The sequence below is a fragment of the Macrosteles quadrilineatus genome, unplaced genomic scaffold (assembly GCF_028750875.1).
Source record: "Macrosteles quadrilineatus isolate MER2022 unplaced genomic scaffold, UCM_ALF_1.0 Scaffold_9__3_contigs__length_116548681, whole genome shotgun sequence".
Lineage (NCBI taxonomy): Eukaryota > Metazoa > Arthropoda > Insecta > Hemiptera > Cicadellidae > Macrosteles > Macrosteles quadrilineatus.
Genome location: NW_026542602.1, coordinates 59,694,275 through 59,716,593, shown reverse-complemented (window position 1 = coordinate 59,716,593; position 22,319 = coordinate 59,694,275). Strand labels below are relative to the sequence as shown.

At 30.5% G+C, this 22,319-nt stretch overlaps 1 protein-coding gene across 3 annotated transcripts in view; it reads left to right on the top strand.

Moving 5' to 3' along the window:
- LOC129002476 (uncharacterized) overlaps positions 1-1,257 on the top strand; it is a 200,776-nt gene extending 199,519 nt beyond the window's left edge. For all 3 annotated transcript variants that reach the window (XM_054430310.1, XM_054430312.1, XM_054430311.1), the window contains one exon: positions 393-1,257. In XM_054430310.1, coding sequence (XP_054286285.1) covers positions 393-774 — 382 coding nt within the window. In that variant the 3' untranslated portion in view covers positions 775-1,257. The remainder of the gene's footprint in view (positions 1-392) is intronic.
- The last annotated feature ends 21,062 nt before the right edge of the window (positions 1,258-22,319 follow it).

Sequence of the window (22,319 nt, the reverse complement as noted above, 5' to 3'; positions counted from 1 at the left end):
TACTATCATATTTAGATTAAGAATATTATTTAACCAACAGTATTACTTTGATATTGGGAAAATGATTTGATTGAAGTATTATCTTAGGACCAGGAAAAGTATTGTAAGGCTCCATGTGTTCGAGAGCTAATTGCAAATTACAAGTTTGGTTGTGTGTGAAAGGCCAGAGAAGGATTTGATCATAGAAATGAAAGGAAGAAAACATTTCCATATATGTATTTAATATTTGAATACCTAAGTTAGTAATACCGTAGTACACATTTTCAACAACATATTTAAATAAATACCCTTCTTACTCCAACGATTTTTTACTTTTTCTTTACGAACAGTTAGGAAGATTATAAAGATTGAAAAATCAATGTATTACTATAATTAACCTCTATTCATTGCAGAAAAACCAAGTCAGCCGTAGACATAAAATCTCTGGTGCTCAACGAGCGACCGCCAATGAGCAAGTCTATGCTGCCGATGACGGAGAGACGACCCTCGACCACAACCCTGGGTATGCGAAGATCCTCCTGTCTCCTTTCCCCACGACCATCATGTGAGCGTCGCCCGTCGTCCTGCTCGGAGTTCCTGCCAGGGAGCAAAGATAGACACACGTACTGCAACGAGTTTCTCAGTCCAATGCACTCCTTCGATCGGCGGACCTCCACCTCGGGTGACTTTTATTCCCAAAGGGAGCAGAGGAGGCCGAGCTTCAACAATGTGATCGCCCAGGTGACGGCGGAGAGGCGGCCGTCCTCCAGCATGTTGAGGATCAGCAACGTCTGAAAGTCCACGGGCCGGATCGACTCACTCCCGGAGTGAAAACTCGAGAGATTTAGTCACGTGACAAGTCTTTGATTGGAGTTATTTGTAATGGAGAGTAAAATGAGAGAAAGGTCTTTGAAAGATGCTGACGTTTCATTAATGCGCTCCAGATGCAGCTACTGAGGGTAAGTTTGAAGATAGTTCCGACTTAATGAAAAATTGATCAGGGATAGGGAATTGTTTGCTCGTTTTGAGTAAGGAAGTTATAAAAGGTATGATAAGTAAATTCGAAAGTTTGATCGAGTCATCAAACGTGGTGGTTAGCTTGGATGAAATAAATAATCTTATAAATGTGTAAAACTCTATTCTCGCTGGGTAAAATTTATGGTATACAAAATTACGTTTCATAGATTTATGGTGCAGAGTATTTGTTCTGAACATTGAATTTGAGAGAGCAAAAAATCTATTAAATTAAAAGTGTAAAAATATAAATACAGCAACATTAAAAGAGAATAAGAAGGAAAAGTACTAAGTCTGTTGACGCCCTTTTACTCGAAAACTGAAATCTTCACAGATGGTTCTTAACAGAACCAGTACGTTTCTTGGTACGTTCTATCTCAAGTATATTTCTTGGTTAGGCTTGTAAACAAAAATTGTAGATACAACATACTCAAGAAATTGTATGAGCTACTATGGAAAGATTCTTACACTTATATACAAAAATGTGAGTTTAATTGCTCTATTCGTACCAAACGAAATTTCTTTGTTTAAATTAGTGGAGGTAAAATTCATAGTGTTTTATACATCATGTTATTCTTGTTTAATATTAACACTTCAAACCCTATTTCTAAATCTGCACCACTTTTGCTCATTTTTCTAAATGTGAACTATTCTTCTCTCGGGGATTGTATTTGAAATGTTTCACCAATTTCAAGTTTGCTGGATCGGTCTGGCCCTTCATCGTTTGACTTATATTCTAAAGGGACAAGTAGGATTGGCCTACCATAACAAATGTTCACACCAATAACTCCGCTTTGGATCTATAACTCTAAATAGCTATTGCCTTAAATAACTGATTATTGGATGTTTTAACTTACTGTAAAACAATAGTTATGTTAAGAAGCTTAAAAGATTTTGTTTATGTAATTAGGGAATGTGATTGAGTGGTGATCTGCATATGATATAAACTGTGCCAAATAAAATATCAACGTTCACACTACTTTAAATAATTAGTCAATTATGCCAAAATATATCCCTAAATAAAAGGATAACGGAATAATACTGACAATAATTGCCGCTTTACGTTTAGCAGAGTTTAATAACATTTTCTAGTTAAAAAGTTTTAATTTTCTTAAAACCTTTACTGAGAATTTCCTAATATTCTGTCAGTAGTTGTGTTTCAATAAAAGCTTTATATGGTTCTATGCGCTGGCTCTTAATTATTACACGGAACAAAGGCACAATTCCACATATGGGAGGTTACATAAGTAATGATCAATAGTAATATAAATGTAATTAGAAGGTTCATGTAAATGTAATTTTGTACTCTGTTGTCGAGTTTATGTTAATTGTAATGTAGAAAAGGTGTTGCACGTACAGTTTTAATTAAAAAGGATATTTTTGTACAAACTATATTACCGTTAAATTATGTGTCTGTATCGTTCATATTAAGTAGTGTAGTCTACATATTTTGTAATTTTTGATGTCAAGTATTTACTGTATTCATAGTAACATACATTAAAATCTAAACAATGTGTACGATAATTAAATAATTATTTTCATGACACTTATTGAATCATTATTTGTTTGAAGAAATCGTATTTTATGGTAAATGTATTTTTAACGAAAATATGTTTTTGGTAGACTTACTAATGGTTTATCTTTACTTCATTTCTGGTCTAGCCTTGTTTTTCAAATGAAGAGGTATAGTTTTGTTGTTTAAGGAATTATTCGACTTTATCAATTGTTTGTTTATTTCAATGCTTATAGCAAAATCTGATAACAAACTAATGTCAAAAAAAGCTATTTTTAGTATTATAACACACGGAATGTGTGTACACCTGTTTTGTATTCACTTGTTTTGGGCTACTCTCCTAAAAGTATACATAGTAATACTTTATTAAACATAATCAAAGTGATATCATAAAATTAGTTCAATATATTTTTATATGTAAACATTTGTATATGGTTACAAGTCATGTATTACTCTAGCTAACAACGAAACTATTTTGATGTGAATTCTAATTAGGAATGCACAATGTTTTAATCGCAATTGTATGTAAAAATTATTTTTTAATTTATAATTCTAAAATTTAGGTTACAGTAAATTTTAGGTATTTTCTAAAATATTGAAAATATTGAAGGACCAACACACCAACTTATGTAAATAGTGATGTCTGTGTGTCGTTGTGTAACGGTCTGAGGTTTTTATCTTACTAAAGTTAATAATTAAATACAATATAAGTGGTTTAGTTTCTTTGCTGGTGACTATTATAATAATCAATTCTCTCATATAAATCAGTAAAACGTGCTACAAAATATGAGTTCGACATTCGTAAGAATTAAACAAATATATTTAGGATTTTAAAATCTTTGCTAAAATTTACGTAATTTAAAGCCAGGTAGCCTAATATGTTTTAATTTTGTATAAATATGTTAAACATTTTTTGAAACCAGTTCATGGGTTTTGTTTACATGTGCATCTACAAAACCTGTAATTCTTTGACTATTAAGTAGACATCCTCAAATCAAAATCAAATTTTATTTTATTTCTCATCAAATAAACATTGTTACGTTACTTACAAGCATTTTTACAAATATTAAATATACAATATATACTGCAATTGCTAAAATATAAATAAACTAAATGAAACCCACATGGGAAAACCCGTGGGTGGGAGTGAGTCGTTATTGAACAAAAAGAAATTATCCTATTACAACAGTAAAGCTGTAAACCTGGCCAACGGACAATTATTTAACCAAGTCAAACTGAAAGTACCAATTATATTTAACTATTAGTATCATCGTATTTTATTAACTACCTTAGTTACTTAAACTAAGGGAAAATATATTATTTTTTAAACCGCGCACTTTGTTAATACACTCATTCATATTTTGTTATTTGGCAATGAACTAGCTATAGTCTGTTAATGGGATGTCTACTTCGGTATCAAAAGTTGATCCTTCATTCTTAAGGGTTAAAATTTCACAATGTAAAGTGGGTAGTATTTTCAGTAACTCATTACACTATCCGAAGCTGAAAACAGCTCCATGTTTCTAAAATTCTAACGTTCATCCTGTAAGCTTAGGCTCAGAAAACAGCTGTAAAAATCATCAGAATAGTGCGAAATAAAATGTTTAACTTGAACTTACATAGTTAAGATTTTCTCTTTAATAATTACTAATCTTAGAAGGAAACAATATATGATCAATAGTTTTAGCCAAATAAGTACCTTAAATTACAAGAGTACCTTTTCATTGTTGGTCTATTAAGCATATCAGTTGTATGGATGAATTACCAATGAAAATTGTAATGGGAATGCTATGGAACGGATACAACATCTTGTTGGAGATAGAAACATGTTTAAAGAGTCAGTCTGGTGGCTATTTCACAATATCTTAATATAACTGCATTCAAGGTAACACAATTCATAATTAACAGCATAACTATGTTGTAGTTGTAATTTTTAACAGAACAATGATCGTTGGACGTTTGAATTAGTTTTTATAATGAATTGTATTGAATATCAGTTAAGACTGTAGTGAATTGAAAATACTGTATTTAGTTGTACGATGTTTACCGTTAATTCTAGAGTAGTTTATGTATTTTACACTGTAAAGTTATTATTATTAATAAAAGAATACTAAATTTTCTAAACTTCAATTTTGTTAAGTATCCAAATTCCACTTTTAAATAACATATTTATTGGAATGATTCAGGCTTTTTATACATTGAATTAGTTATATATCAAAGTTGTGTGGTGACACTTCAATCACGTTAACTTTCATATGTATTAAAATAATAATAGAAAATACGAAAATCATTAATTTTGTAAATATTATATTTCGTCATCTTTCTCTCACCTAAAATTTACTTTCCATATAAACTAAAATTCGACCTTAAGAAACGTACGGAGTGGAAGAGTTGCATGGATCAAATTATGAGGCAATTTTTGGGAAGTATGTCTGTGGGACAGCAAACAAATAGAAATATTTCTATGTTTTGTAAATATTGTCAAACTATTAATGTAACACAACTAGATGTCAAAAATAAATAAATTATCGTGTAAAATTAAGTACTTTTGTTAAGTTTCAGCAAATACCATTGCTTACGATGGCGACGTATTTTACATAATGATTACTATAAACTAAATATGAACTAGTGTAAGTGTGTTAAAAAATATCGTTTACAGTTTTGTGTTTTACACTTGCTACACACAGCTCCTGAGATGTATTCGTTTGAATTAGAAAAATGTCATTCAAAGCAGCGTGACCTCACAAACAAAACTTCACGAATCCACAATGGATATAAGAATTTAATAAAGCAAAATAGGTCAACCTTAGTCATCTCTTACACAAGCTGCAACGTTGAAATAGACATCCTAGACATTGTTTACAAATATTATCAAAATCATTCTCCCAACTTAGTTTAAAAAATATATTACAAAGAAGAAATAAACGGATTTCTAACTAGTGTCTTCTTTGGTGGATTTTTTACTTTATTAGACTGGGACTGGTGGCGTCGTCCTGTAATCCAGCTACTAGCAGGTCACGAATTGTGGATATTTATAGGCATGCACTGTGGATGCGATACTCCCTGGTGTGGATTAACGTCCGCACGGGTGAGTACTACGACTATCCACAGTACTATCCTGATAATTAGACCAATTCGTATATACCAAGGAAAAAAGTGGTTCGGATTCCACTATAAACTGTAGGTCCCTTAGTCGCCATTAGCTGTATGGGCTAATTATTAACAGCTGTGTCTAAGGAATATGTCGGCCTTAGTCACTAACAAGACTACAAGATCGCGCCACTCATCCTACACTCATCTCCATTCATTCTTGGCTTAAAATACCTACTTTGTATGGTCGCCATTTCAAAGAAAAGTATTAAAGTAAAAAAAAGTATTTCGTAAAAAGGTATGAAAGTAAATTTAAAACATATCATTGTGGTTAACTAATAGCAAATTTGTACGATTTAAATATGAATAAATATTATTTTTATATAAATTAAAATAATTCAATTACACCTTCAACAGAAATGTTCATCTACCGTACTAATAAAATAACCATAGTGTCGTAGTTGTACTGTAAATGGAGCAATTGTGCTGAAACCTTTGATGTATGTTGTGTCATTATCTTCATCAACACAAAATGTAATTACATTTCGCTTGATGACGTAACAGCTTTCATTTTAACTTTGTGAAATTTATTATAATTACAAATATTGACGTTAATACTTGTATATCACTATGAATTAGATTCATATCTCGTTAAATATCAATGTGTTTTAGTGCAAAGTAGAGAATGATGGGAGTTGAAATGACGAGATGATTTCTTTGACTATCAGTTTTTTCACTGGCTATTGTGGATGTTCTTTATCCCAGTTTTAAAGAACAGCTGGGTCTAGTTTTAATCCGTGAATAAATTGTGCACTTTCTATCATCGAACCGGTAAGATTTTTATTACTAAAAGGGCTCGGTATTCACTTAGCTAATATACACAATTAACTCTGTTCCAATAAATTACTGTACGTCAATTTCGTTCGCAAAATAAATTTATAAATCAACTTAACACAGATACTAAACAAAAGTGACTTGAATTAATTATTTGATACATTCTTTTAACACGTCCTGAATGACTTTTAACCACGAAATTTAACATTTACGTTGTAAAATTTAATTGAAACATAACCAATTGCTACTTATATAACAAACGTAGTGAATCGTTTTAGTAAAATTTTGAATATTTTTTTTACAAATACAAGACTTTCAGACATTGTTTCCCATAAAAAATAACCTATAAAATAACAAAAAACGGATTTTAGGAAAAAAGCTGGTAAGTTTAATGACCAAAATTAATTTGTCATGGTCATTGTAATTCTAAAATAGTGCAATCTCTCATAGCTGTAACAATTACCATTCAGAAGTTATTGCAAATTTTCTGATTTTTGCCTTTACCTAAAATATCATAGTTACTCCCATAGCTTACCCATTATAAAGTTTGTTGACAAGCTAATAGGAGAAAGTATGTATCAGATTGCTGATACCGATATTATTTACATTACAGCTCAGGGGCTAAAAACATGGATTTTAAATCATGTTTATTTCCTGTTATTCTGTATATCCTTGCACATTACACCCCCATTATAATATTAATATAATGTAGTAACAACGTTTTCTGTGAAATTTGAAAACTAATAAGGGCCAAGGTAGTTGGAGGCTGCTCTAATTACGATTCCGCAGCACTAACACCGTCAAAGGATTAATCAATATCACTAGAAAAGTACAGCCTAATTAAAACGGATTTGTAAAAGTGTTCTTTTTTATCCTGCACAGTTGTTTTTTAAATACAAAAGTAATTATAAAAAGTGAAACAGTTATACTTGTAAATAAATTTTGTTACTACAATAGTTTAATTACGAGGAAAAACTACTTGAATTTTATAATTAGATCTTTATTAAATTGGATTTTGTTTACTACAAAATAACTTCTTTTTCTTAATCAGCAGGGATGTGTTATTGTATTTTTAAACTAAACAAGAAGACAACCAATAACAAATATTTACATTTATAGTGTTCACTAACAATTTGATTATGTGCATGAGATTGTAATTGATATTCGATTGGTATTTACAAAACCAATGGGTAGCTGATAAAAAGATTTTCAGGTATATGCTGAATTAAAATAGATCCGTATAAAGCATGTGTTCTACACTCAAATAAATACATATTAAAATACATGTTTCAAAAAACAATCAACTCAGTGTCTGGTGACATACTACTGACATATCTTCCTACAAATGACATAACATCATTGTTTACCTCAGGTGTACGGGCGTTGATTAACTTGACAACCAATTAACTTCGTGATTAACTTAGAGACTGATGCTGCAACAAACCGATAATATTCACAATATACAAGGCTATTTTAATACAAGGCATTGAACTAAATCCGCACAAAAAAAAATCAATATTAATATTGTAGCAAATAATATTAATAGTATTTTTAAATTTGAGTGAACTTAGGCGTAACGATATTTTCGACTTTTATAGCTTTTCGTAGACAAGTTATTATAACAACATTTACAACATCCTAGTTTAAAACAGGAAAGTACTTAAAATATTAATACATATTTCAAATAAAACTATAGTATACCTCCGTATTATCTTTCAGTATACGTAGTAAAGCTATGTTTTTATTAGTATTATGAATTGTGCCAAATAATCTTTTGTTAAAATGTAATTTTTGTGTACAGCAAAAGCAGTTTGGTGAGAAAATGTTTTGAGATTCTCATTTTCCTGCCAAACATTTATCTTGGGATTTGTGGGGAAGCTTTTCCCTACCCTTGGTACACAGATTTCTAGCTTAACTTTCAAAGTGACTCAATGGAAAATCACTAAAATAAATTGTGATTCACATAGATTTATCATGATTTTACAGTGTTTTAATATTCGATCGTGTAAAGTTTCGACATAAAACATAAACTTTAAGTTATTTAAATGAAGTTTTAGCATTGTTAAAATATAATATTTTACTAGTACGTCCCATCGAAAAGTATTTGCTTTAAATTTGTTACTTAGCCTATTTGATAGGACGATTAAAATGTAAAATATAGCAAAATATAGTGATAAAATTAAAACTGTTCTAATGTTAGTTCCTGAATGTTTTTTGAAAGTACAGTATGACGATTTTTAGTAAAAGATTTTTATAAACAGTTTCAAACAAGATTTTTTAATATCTCCACATAAAGTATACCCACTTAATGGAAAGGTACAATTATCATATAAAGTAAATAAATGAAACGTCTAAAAACATATATTTACGTTATCAATCATTTTAGCCTCTGGATTGCTTAAATATAATCAATTGATAATGTAAACTCTTACCTTGACAATCCTTATTGTGGTTGTCCGATATTAATTTCGGACCCGTAGGTCCATCTTCAGTCGGAAGTTTAGGGAGACCAACCCTTATTATAGGATCCACCCGATGGGTTTCGTAGAAAGTATGTTGACATTTAACACGATATACATTACAGTTGACATAAATAATATACAGAGGTTAGGGGTAAAAACCATGGTTTAAAAAAAGTGGGATAACCTCACTTTAGTCAGGGAGCACGTTGCTGGCAGAACTGTCTTGTCCCGCTTTTTTTAAACCATGGTTTTTACCCCTAACCTCTGTATATTATTTATGCCAACTGTTACGTGTATCGTGTTAAATGTCGACATACTTTCTACGAAATTCATCGGGTGGGTATTTGGTCTCCCTAAACTTCCGACTGAAGATGGACCTACGGGTCCGAAATTAATATCGGACAACCACAATAAGGATTGCTAAGGTAAGAGTTTACATTATCAATTGAATATATTTACGCTTATACTGTTACTCACAAGACGGTAAATATACAAAAAAGATGGTAAGAGGTTTATTTTCTTTCCGTAAATTTAATAACACGTACAATGCTGATCAAGAAGTTATTCAATTATCATAGCAAAATGATTATTTGGATTCTGCAGGGCTTAGCCAAACATAAAATACAATAGTCTTGGTTCTAAAATACTGCCGTAATATACCTCGAGTAGTTAACTAGCCAAAAATACACCAAGGAAATGCGTCGTATGTTGGGTGAATGCGATGAATAATAACTTCAATAACAAAAGAAAATGAACACAGTATACACATATTTTTCATGCTCTGTGGAACAAAGCCAGTGTTAAATTAATAGATACAGCTTAATCATACATTATAAATGAAGATAAGTAATACAGCTTCCCTGGTAATTCTTGTTTTACACCACATTTACAAGAATGATGATACTAGTTTACCACGCATTTGTGAAATAAATTATCCTTCTTAAGCGGAATATCAACCATTTGTTGTGGTGGTAATAAAGACGCGTTTTAGCGTTAGTGAAATTTATGTGGTGTTTTCCATATGAGTAAATTCACTCTTTGCTCCTAAATCGGTTTACAAGAACTATAGGTGACCATGCTATGAACAGATTGTTCATTAACATTACATTTTTAACCAAACTGTTAATCTAGACATAATTTGATTAATTTTAATTTAATGGACGATTTAAAAATCTTACACCTTATAAAGTGTACAGTGGTCAGACATAGTAGACGCCCAGAATGTGTTATTTTCTTGTTATTATATGTATATCGCCAACAAGTATTGCACAGACAACCCGATGACGTAACATGCTGCAAGTGACGCGACACTATGCAACCCCTGGTGTCCTAACTGTCAACCACATTAATTACCTTGACAAGATAATCAATTACGTAATTAGATTGGCCACATGTTACAATCCATCCAAAAGAAATATATCAAATGTTGTTTTTTTATAGTTACTGCTTTATTAAAAAAATTGGGTAAGATATAAAACAACTGTTGCAATCCTTTTTATATTCGCTTTCCCAGTAATAATTATTGATGAATCCTTTGACGGTACCAGTACCGTGGAGTTGTAATTATTGCAGATGCTGATTACTTTGGTAATTATTTTAAAATAGCAATACAATTTTTGTAACTAAATCCTGTTTGATTGAAACAAAGGCGTAATGTTACCAGTGTGAAAGTGTGTACAAACTGAAGGAAATCGAAATATATAGGCTTATTAGTTACAAACATTTATATTTTTTCAAATATTTCTATCACATTTATTGTCAATACAATTTCTTGATTGCAATGAGAGTAATTGAAAGTATCATACAACAACGTGATGGTTCAAATATCATATTGAAAGTTGACACTTTGACTTCCAATGATTTATAATGCGGGTTGATATGCAAAACAGATAAGCATTGATTATAACCTGGGTGTCTTTCAAATATATTTATAATATTAATAATTGACACAGCATGTATTATTTTCACAGTATTCTCCCAACAAAAGGTATAAGGTATAAAGACTATTTGTGATATGTTATTATATCTGAAAAATTAACACGCGTTTTAGAATTGTATTACATCGCTAGGTTAGTGCAATGATTTTTCAGTACATTATCTCTATATTTGTTCCTAAAACTAACAAATTCCTTTTTAAGGTTAACCACTTAATGGATAAATTATAATGATATTCATTTGCATTATATCTTTATTGCCTAAGTGTGTGAAAGTCATTTGTTCGTTTACAAAAATATGATTTACAATATATCAACACGATGCAATAGGCTAACTAGCAGTTTATTTGGTTATTTAAAAGAATATGTAAATATGTAATTGGTATGTGTAATTGGTTCACTAGAATATGTAAATGTAATAATGAGTGAACACTTCATTTTTCGTCATCTGGCATAATTTTTAGAACGATTTAATACATTACCAATAAACTAGGTATGCGTGGATACAAATGTTCAAATTAAATCAAACTAAAAATTCCGAAAATATCAAATATTTTTCCTCTAAAAGAGTTTAAATATTATAAATATAACTTAACTGTTAAAATATTTTTGCAACAGAAGATGTTTTTCCTCCTAAGATGACATTCATAATTTAAATTAACCATGCATATGATGGCAGAATGCAAATCTAAATAGCAGCAAAGCTTTGGTCTTTATGCATAGAAGGTAAAAGCACGCTTCGCATTGTTACCTCAGGGATTTCTCACTATAGCTTTGTATTACAACGAAATGAGTTTCCCCGCTGAGTTAATTGCTTGAATGAGTTACGTTTTATTTAAATTTATAAAACATTACTTGATTGAATTTATAGTTTTTCCCATTGCTTGATTTTCTAGGATCTCCATGAAAGAGGATTACATTGATGCACGTTTTATAAGCAATTTGAGTAAGTTGTATCGATGGATTTTATAATTTACTTTATGCTACTCTAGTTTATGTTTATAGGACTACTAATATTGATATAGACACCTATCTTCATCACTTAACATACATAACCCTGTTATGGAATGGTAACTTTAAATAGTCAGAACATTTTTAAAAATTAGTTTAAATTTACTATATACATCAGACGAAATAAACTGATAACACATGTCAAAGAAAATAATGAATTACGTGCCTAACTATGTATGAGCAGCATTACAGTCTTGTTTTATTAAATGTTAATATGAAATAATTTTTAAAGATTAATAATGTTTAATATGTTTTTTTAATAATAAGATGAAATAACTTTTTCTGACTTCTTAAAAATATTTTTTCCTTAATAAAGTAAATCAAACAAATCATTATTATTAGTAATCAGTCATTATACAGGCCTATCAATGTTAATACACCATTTACTTAAATCTCAATTGAGTTAGTTTTGTTTTTTTTTTTTTTTAATTGTATAATGGAATAAGAAACGGCTTATTAGTTGTTGAACCGAATGTTTCTGCAATAAAAAATATAAAAAACAATACTTATATCCTATCGTTACATAGTACAACTGCACAATTCAAGAACCATATTAAATAGACTGCTTTTAAATTCTTTGTAAAGTATTTAGCTATAACTTGTAGTGTTTTTTTTTAATTGCTCAGTTTTGCTTGGTAATAGATTTTCACTATAGGTTCCTTTTCACCTGATTCCATACCCTGAAGCTTCACAAAATTTTCATTTTACTGATCGACGATGGCAAACGCCCGCAATAATTAGTCAAAACTTAAATGAACTCAGATACCTATGTTAATATTGTCTAATGTGGTTTAAGTTTCGACAGTTGTATTAATAGTTTATCCAAGGACTCTGCTAATATTTTAGATGGTGGACAATGAATAATGATGTTCATATGTCAATATTCGTTACCCTCACCAAATCTATGTTTCCGTCGTGATGATATATTGAAGCTTTATACAGCTTAGGCAACAAATTGCAGAGTATCATGTCAGGTTAAAAGCACAGCGTGGTTGAGTGAGATTGTCGTCTGTGCGATATTCCCAGATTATACCATCGGACATGACGTGCTGATGACGTCACTGAGCTAATAAATGCATTATAACTCCTTAAAGATTTACTATGGACCACCTGAAGACTTCAAGATCGCGCCACTCATCCTTCACTCATTCCAATCATAATTAACTTAAAATATGTACCTTCGTATGGTCGCCATTTCAATTAAAAGTAAAAGTGTATTTTTACATTCCTGCTTGTACACTTGTCCTTAAACTGAGGATGAAATTATAAGTCATAAAACCTATAAAAAATAGAGAAATTGGTATGTTAACAACAACGTTTGTAAAACAGCTTGTAGTTCATAGTAAAGAAGATGGATTTGAATTCATCACTGTATTCTAAAAATGTTTGAAGTATACCAATCATTTGTTTATGTATTTTTTTTATTTAAGAGTATGCTTTTAGTATGACGAATACTATTTGTTAGATTTTTACCCCCTTTTCATGTTGTGTTTTTTATTATAAATGACAGTCCTTTTTATGCCTAGTGATTGTTCCATTGCGAACCGAAACTAGTTGGTATCGCCGCCATATTGAATTTCAAATAATACAGGTATTTAAACCACTTATGGTAAAATTACGGATTTATTGTACAACATACAACGTACAGAGTAGAACTATAAGTAAGTGTAAAACCTTCCAGCGACAAGACAGATTAGAGCGATACGTCTTGACGGAAGAGAAGACGTTGTTTTGACGTAAAAAACATTGTTTTTGTGTAAAGTAATCTATGACAATTACTCCAATATTTTAAATTGAATATCTTGGATAGTTTAGAGGATGATATAATACTAATTTTCCAGGAAATCCTACTTGCAAATAGTATTTTGATGCTCTGCATCAATACATAATTGACCGTCTGCTATTCTCTACATATTACATTAGCCTAGCCTACATTATCAATTACTAATTGAGATGGGGACGCCACGTAGGTGCGTATTTTAACCGTTATATGAGTGAAGGATGAGTGTAAAATGAAGTGTGATGATCTGTGTAGCTTTGTTACTGACTAAGATCAGCTGTTTTATCGGCCAGGATCATTTATTTCCAATGATCAGGATCAGCTATGTCCAGATTCGAGCTTTCAAAAAGCTACCAACTTGTCTCGGGATCGAACCGGCGACCTTTTGTTTGTTTAGCGAACATTTTAACCACTCAGCTATCCACTCAGTCAACGACAATTTCATACAAATGTCCTCCTCAGTGGCACATAGATTAAACAACATACAAAATCTATGTAAGGTTTATTCCAACAACTTTTACTGTCAGGTCAGGTAAAAGGAAGAATCTTTAGCTTCCATTTCATACTGTAGCTCAACTAGACAAGACCATTTCAATGCTGCTTGCCACTATTAATATTTTATTTTTCAATACACTTAAGTTAGTACAATACTTGTTTGAGTGTAAAGAAAACTCTAAAATAAAATATTTATTTATTTATTTTTGTGATGTTTATCCTTATACATTAAACGTTAATATATAGTGTAATTATACGAATTATCTTCTTCATCAATCATAACAATATAGAATGATTCACATTGTCCTTTACAGTAACCAATTATCGTTGGGTCGATCAAAGTGCTGAACTTCAAAGTGCTGAACTTGAAAGTGCTTCCTTTGATGTATTAATGCTTCCATTTCAAATGACTTGCTTGTACCCACACGTACGTAGGAGTGCATTGCAATAACTGAATTTATTGATGATTTGATTAGAAGTGAATAATTGCTGAGTCAAAATTAGAGAATGGATATTTCAAAAGTTTACTTAAGAATTTTGTATAAATTAAATACATTGTTGCAACAAACCTGCACGATAAGCGAATTTTTATTTTCCTGGTCATATTTTTAATAAAAAAACTCCATAAAAATTAAAGTTGAATCCCCTACTTATATAACATTAGTTTAACAAATGTAGGGGTTTGATAATACAGGGGAAATAATAGAGTGCTTTATTGAGATATTAATAGTTCAGTTTTGAATACATTTATTTCCCGAATGTTATCCAAATGTGTTTATAAACCAGCAAAATAACATAAATTAAAAACATAAACTAAACAACATAAAACTACTTACAGTTTACTTATTTTTCATAAGAATGACATGAACATTTTCAATTTACAGTTTTTTTTTTTTTTTTTTTTTTAATTCCTCTTCACCATTCAGCGCATAACAATGCATTAATATACGACATAATTTGTTTTGTATGATTTACAAGACGGCTTTGAAAGAAATTGCGAAATTTTATGTTTTTTTAGATAGTGTTATTTGCCTCTGGGGAGATCAAAACGAAAAAGTGAATCGGTCTTTGGTTCAGGTCTTACCATGAGACCTGCAGTAATAGCTTATTCTCTACATAGCAAATTCATTAAAAGTAAATCAATTTCTTAAACCAAACAGTTTAAGTATTAAAAATACATGAAGAATCAAGTTTATGTACCAATGATACTTCAGGTTTTTTTTACATCTGGTAAAAGATATCTTAAACTTAGATTATGACTCTGTAAGCTTGTCCACAAAAGTTAAGCAAAGCAGATCGTCCTCTGGTTGATTATTAAAGTTATTTGTGCAAGTACATGTCGTTCGTAAAAATTGTTTACATTGATTTGATTTAAATTGGTTTAGTAATTGTCATTCGAACATACTGCAGAAGAATTCAATATTATAGTAATACTTAGTAATATAATTGTCAGGTATGTATCGCTATGACCTTTTCACCTACGATATTTCTCGAATTAAGGATTATTTGACTGACATAATGAAAAATAAAGCCCAGCTATCAACTTGGGACGAGCCTTTAATAACGATAGCTGTAAACTGTGACAGCTTAAAAGCATGAAGAGCTTTTAGGGATTTAGAGTCCCATCATGATCAGGAACTGTTTTATGTGACAGACTACGGACTTTCCAAGTTTATAGTGCGCAAATACCTACTTCAGGACGTAATCCACGAAGAATCTTCGTCTCTTAAAGCATTTTGAATTATCTACTTTTTTATTATGGAATTTAAATATGGAATACATAAATAATTAAATATTACATTATTACAGGGATGAAAACACCAAAGAAGATTTATTTTTATTATGATATGTCCAAAGAAAAAATTCGCTGTATCGTTGTTCATGAACATTTGGTTTCTAAATAAAGTATTCAATGTAAATTGTACAGTCGTTTTATTATTTTATGTGTCGTGAAATTCAAATTTTCAAGGATGAATGAAGAAAACGTAGCTAAATTTAATACACAAATTAAATTCTTGTCATTTGTAATAAGTTTTTATCAATTAGAATAAAAAATTAGGTTTTGGTGTGAATAAAATTTAGCCTCGTATAAACTAAAAGACGATTATATAAATATTACGCTAGAAGGTCGGCTTTCTTTTGCAGCGTTGTTGAAAAAGATAAGTTCAATCTAATTACGTAATTAATTGGCTTTTCAAGGTAATTAATGTACCTGGCAGTTAGGACACCAGGGGTTGGGTAGTGTTATGTAATTGCAGGATATTATGTCACCGGTATCTGCTAAGAACTTGTATCTGACATACAAATTATACATCTCACCATGGCATAATATAACTATTAAACTAAGAAAGATATGAGGTGAATCAACTAACAGGAGTTAATGAATGTTTTGAGTTAAATCTTTTGATGCCCTTAAGTGCAGTTAGTTCTTCAATACAGAGATAGTTCTTCTCACTCACCAGGCCTTTATACCTTACATATAACTTAGGTTAGAGTCAAAGTCCGGGCCAAGGCAGCACTACACATTTTACTTGCGAGATTTAAACCTTTACATCTGGGATAAAATATATACATCGCTCTGCAATTGCAACCGCCATGTCGCTACTATTATTCACTGATTTCTGTTTTACATTGTATTCCCCTTTCTGCTAATATTTATATTAATAATGCACGATCACAACCTGTATTTGAATGGTTAATTCAAAATTACTATGAAGTACAGCATATAATTACGTGTAGTTAATTACTCCGAAGAAAAACTATGTATACGATATAGAATTGATAGAATGTTGTTTATTAGTATGTTTTATCATCTAGTTATTCTTTCATGATTGTATTTAATTGCATGGTGATGGTTGTAGTACAAAAAATAATGATAAAAGATGCATTCACTATAAGGAAAAGTAAAAAACAAAGATGGCGTCAGACACGTGGACCGGAAGCGGCAAGCGGTTGTCGGCCATTACTGGGAGAGCTTCCGGTTGAGAACTTCCTGTCTCTCTGACAGCCTATGCGGAACTGATATTATGGAGGCTTAGATTTGAGATTTCAGCATAAAAGGGTGTTAACAACTCTGTGTTAAGGATAATCTCTTTGCAGATAAAGAAGACTTTTCATTTGTGAGATTGTTGTGAATTAGTTCTATAAATATGTTTAGGAAAGAAACATGTTTTACAATACGTTTCCAAACAAAGCACATATCAAGAGACATAGCAAGACAAAAAATATCAAGATTAACATACAAAATAATTCCCTGTGATGAAACACTTGAAACGCTTTGCAAACAACGAACACAAGTTCGTAGTTGCAATTAGTACAAAGTTAGTTCGTTGCCTCTGTATAAGAAAACGGCAAAAGTCCCGGGAATCTTAAACTATTGTACGTTTCGTTTTGTGGCTTGCTTATTTAGAAATAGTATTTAGACTAAATTCGAAATATGTGAGACCAATTATACCTTTGACTCAACATCTGTCCGTATGTTGTCATCTGACCTATATTAACAAAAGCGTAACATATTTCCCCCTCAAATAAAATTTTCTTGATAAAATAAAATGATTACCTTATCCAACCACAGTTGTTGGTATGAAGACTAGTTTCGTTTCTTAGAACTTGATCAGGTCAATTTGTATGCAACCACATCATCAATGTACTTATAAATTGTGGTATGTCAATAGATTATTTAAAAGATTGTCACAATCACAATAATTTAAACTGTTTGATAAAATCGTTAAAATGGAATAAAAATGTATAAACCTGATTACAACTGTACCAGCACTGTCGTCTATCACTGCCACTGACTAAACAAAACTGACTGAATCTTGATGCTTCTTCTTCTCGCCAGTGCCTCCTGTATTTCACATAATTTATCGATGACCTCTCTAACGTTTCCGATATAAAAAATATATTTATTTCATTATGTATTGACTTTACAACACCTCGAAAGATTTATTTACTTATTTATTTATTTTTCTGGAAACTTAATTTTTGTAAAGTATACCATAGTAGTAACAGAGTACGTATTTCGTCCTCAGTAACACAAATTCTTATTACGTACTTCAGTTTACCATTTATAAAGCTTAGTATAAAACTTCTTCTGATAAGATGGTCATCAGACCTAAGAGAAGATTTTATAGGCTATTTTTCGAGGGAATCAATATTTAGATAACCACTGTAATATTATTAAATATTTCATATGATGGTTTGATATTTTATGTTATTAGTGATATTAAATTCAATGAATATAGTATTAAATTGTATTCAGAAAGTGTATAGTTTGTACAAAATAAAGGGATTTAATGTACATAAATATTTCACATTGAAAACCACTGTCTCTTCGAACCTGCTTCGAACAATTAAGTCATCAGATTAAAAAATATGTTAAAAAAATTTATATACTGTATATGAATGTTCACTTAAATGACTCTCGATTTAATTAATTCATACCAATAGCAATAGTGTAATTAAAAAATGACTTTACAATATTATAAAATGTGTTAATAGTCATATAAATAAAATATCCAAAAAAACTAATAAATATAGTTTAATTAGAGTTTTTTTACTAAACTAACATTATAATTAACCGTTAAGCTGCAGACTCTTGGTGGTAAACTATTAACGTTTAAATCTTAAAATTTATTTCAGAAAATCCTGATTACATAAAACTTTTCAAAATATAATTTACGGTCAGATAACAAAAACTAGATGCAAATTTACACGTCAATACTAATTGTTGAGAAATCTTTTTATAAGAATTATAAATATTGGAAGTGAGATGACCTAGAAGCTTAAATGCTCGAATCTCCATGCACTCACCCCCCCCCCCCCCTAATACTACCCCCAATCATTCACATCTTATTTACTTATGTTTAAATTGTTTTAATCCAAAACATACATTATTTCAACAAACATTATACACTCAATTTGTGAACATATCGGCTACCTATAATTTTTTTAAATGGCTTTTTCATAGTGTCTAAATCTTTATTTGAATTAAAATTGATAATTTATTTCTTGTTTATATATTCAGTCTTACTTTCAGGTAAATACGTTTTAATAAAGATTCTACTGGCAACATAAATACATTATTACCTGGAAAGCTTTGTTACTGTTATGTGAAACACACCTTGGGAGCATAACGCCTTACTATCACACGAGTTTACTTCACTTTTTTTGGAGGGAACGTTGAATAAGTTTACGAACTAAAATCAGTGATTTCACTATCAAAAGTTATTTAATTTTGTAAATTGAAATTACGAGGAACAATAAAACGGTCGTTTTTAGATGTTAATGAATACGTATTATCACAAAACACCTCATAAACTTCACTAACGCTAAAATGCGTCTTTATTACCACCACAACAAATGGTTGATATTCCACTAAAGATGGGTAATTTATTTCGCAAATGCGAGCTAAACTAGTATCATTATTCTTGTAAATTTGTGGTGTAAAACAAGTAATGTTACCAGGGAAGCTGTATTACTTATCTTCATTCATAATGTAGGAATAAGCTGCTAACAACGCTTTGTTTGAATCAGTGTGGAAACTTCTGCTCACAAAATTGTATTGATATTTTAGAATCGAGTGTTTTAATTATAATATCAATCAATAATTTAGACTCTTAAGACGTAATTTTCTAGTAGACATTTTTTTACAATGAAGGACTACGACCATAACCCATATGGAAGTTCGTTAGAAAGAATAATTTTTCAATGAAAAAGGAATAGATTCTTTATCGCTAATTCTTCAGTTATACATGGTAAAACTTTAATACACAACATCATAATGTAAATATTTTTGCTCTGGTTTAAATATTTCACTGTTTTTCTATAATTCTAAATACTGATGGAAATCCAAACTGCAGGATCCTGCAATATTATCTTCTTACATTACTGAACAAACCTTGATTCCAAGATTTAATATTTTCTGAGTTATTTTTGTATTTAGCTCTTAAATTCAAAGGTCCATCTCAAACTTACTTTATTATTACCTTTACTTTCTTACCAAGAGTCATGTTTTGTATGGACTTTTTATGTTATTTAAACTAAGCACTGCCAATTTACATTTTACCTGCACAAACAATAATAACTTTGATACTAATTAATTATCTTATTAGGGAAAACTGTATGATGCAGAGAAGAGTGCTGTGCTTGTTACTTATTTACACTTATCAAAAGCTAAATATTTCATTTTATATACATGATATCGATCGTATACAAATTCCTCCATTATGTAACTTACAAATATGTTAAATAATATAGTTAATTTAGATATTAGTATACATGTTATGTATTAGATCAACAGTTTGATTCAATCGAAAGTTAGTATGGATCGGAAGGTGTAAATTCACAACATTAATTTTGAGTGTGTTTTATCTCGAGTTTGTAGGGTTAAAAAATAAAAATCAAAGCCTTTTTAAAGTACAGTACAATTAACTTATATTTGCAATAATGATAGTATTAATACAAACTTAATAACCTACTGTTCAACAAAAAGGAAAACCCCCATAAAAATCTAAATTTTACTAAATTATATTGTTTTTTAAAGTTAAACTTTTGGAGGGTTGAAATTCAAACTGGAAATGTTTAATGTGCCAAGGGGAGGGGAGAGCTCTCCCACAAAACCCCAGATAAATGTTTGGATTGAAAATTAGAATCTTAGAAGATTTTCCTGCCAAACCCTCTACTTTACATAATATAAACAGTAACAAATATTTGTAATGTTATATGAAAAAATCACTACGTAAGGTATAATGCACTGATTTAATCCATTATAAAGACCTTTTACTCTAAACTTAAGTTTGACATTAGTTAACACAACCTTAACACTCTCTAACAGTTGTGAACATTATCGGTTTTTTGCAACATCAGTCTCAAAAGCTTCAAGATAATCACGAAGTTAATCGGTTGTCAAGTTAATCAACGCCCGTACACCTGAGGTTAACAATGTTGTTATGTCATTTGTAGTAAGATATGTCAGTGGTATGTCATCAGACCCTGAGTTGATTGTGGTTGACATAAACATGCACACAATAATTAATTGGTATGCCTACTATACGTTGTATTGTATTAGTTTGAGTGTATCACACCTTCAACATTCTATAAGGAGTTCTTTCATAGTTTTTTTCAACACGTGTTGTCTTCAACGTTTTATAGCAGCTGGGTGGCTGAATGATTATACAGTAGTACTACATTAGCAATCAAAAGGTTGCCATTCGATTCTGAGAGAAGAAAGTAAGTTTTTGATAATAAGGAACTGTATCCACCTAATTCTGTTGATCAGGCTGTAAATAAATAATCTTGAATAAAGAAACTGCCAATATAGGTCAGCAACAAAAACATAAGCCACTAATGCTATTATTGGGTGATTTAGAGAGGGGTTGTTTATTAAGTTAATAGTTTGAGAAGTAATACAAAATAGGACAGTGCGATGCTTTGGTAAAATTGCATTAGCTTATCGTATAGAATTCATCTTTCTGGTAAAGTTTATCATCATAACTTACGTGCGTTTATCATATTTGCTTACAAACAAGACTCGAGAGTGCTTTAGGGATCTTCATGTAAAAGAAGGATCGTAAAATCAAACGGATGAACGTTTATATACTCTAGAAGCGATGTTATCTCTTTCTACAAGAATATACCTCCTTTATCATTATGTGAAATGGCTTTTGAATAATACGTCATTCATTTCAGTTGAGTGGTCTTATACTTATATTAGAATCAAACTATATAAACATAAAAATGGGAAATTTTCCTTGCAACCATTTTATAGAATTGTTGTTTAGGGAACAAACAATTCAAGGTATTCAAGCGTTGTTGGTCAGGGGTAAATTGAAAAAAAAAACTGTACTTTTAAACTGTATACGTTGTTGTTATGGAAAGTGTTCATTTAGCTTATGAATATATTATGATCACTTTTATTAAATAAATAAACATAACCCAACATAAACCATAACATAAAATAACCCCAAAGCTCAGTTCCTCAATAGCTTTGGGGTTGTTTTATACAAAGCTATTAATATTATCTTATATAAGTCACAGGATTTACCCAGACGAGGGCATGATTTAGTCTAAGCCTTGTCTAATGTACCGGAGACATTGTGGTCTCTTTATCAGCCTAAGCCTTCTCACTTGTGATAAATGTCCCTTGTAATTTTCTAGCTTACACAGTTTCATAGATCAAGGTCTTAGGTTTATAGCTCAAACCCGTA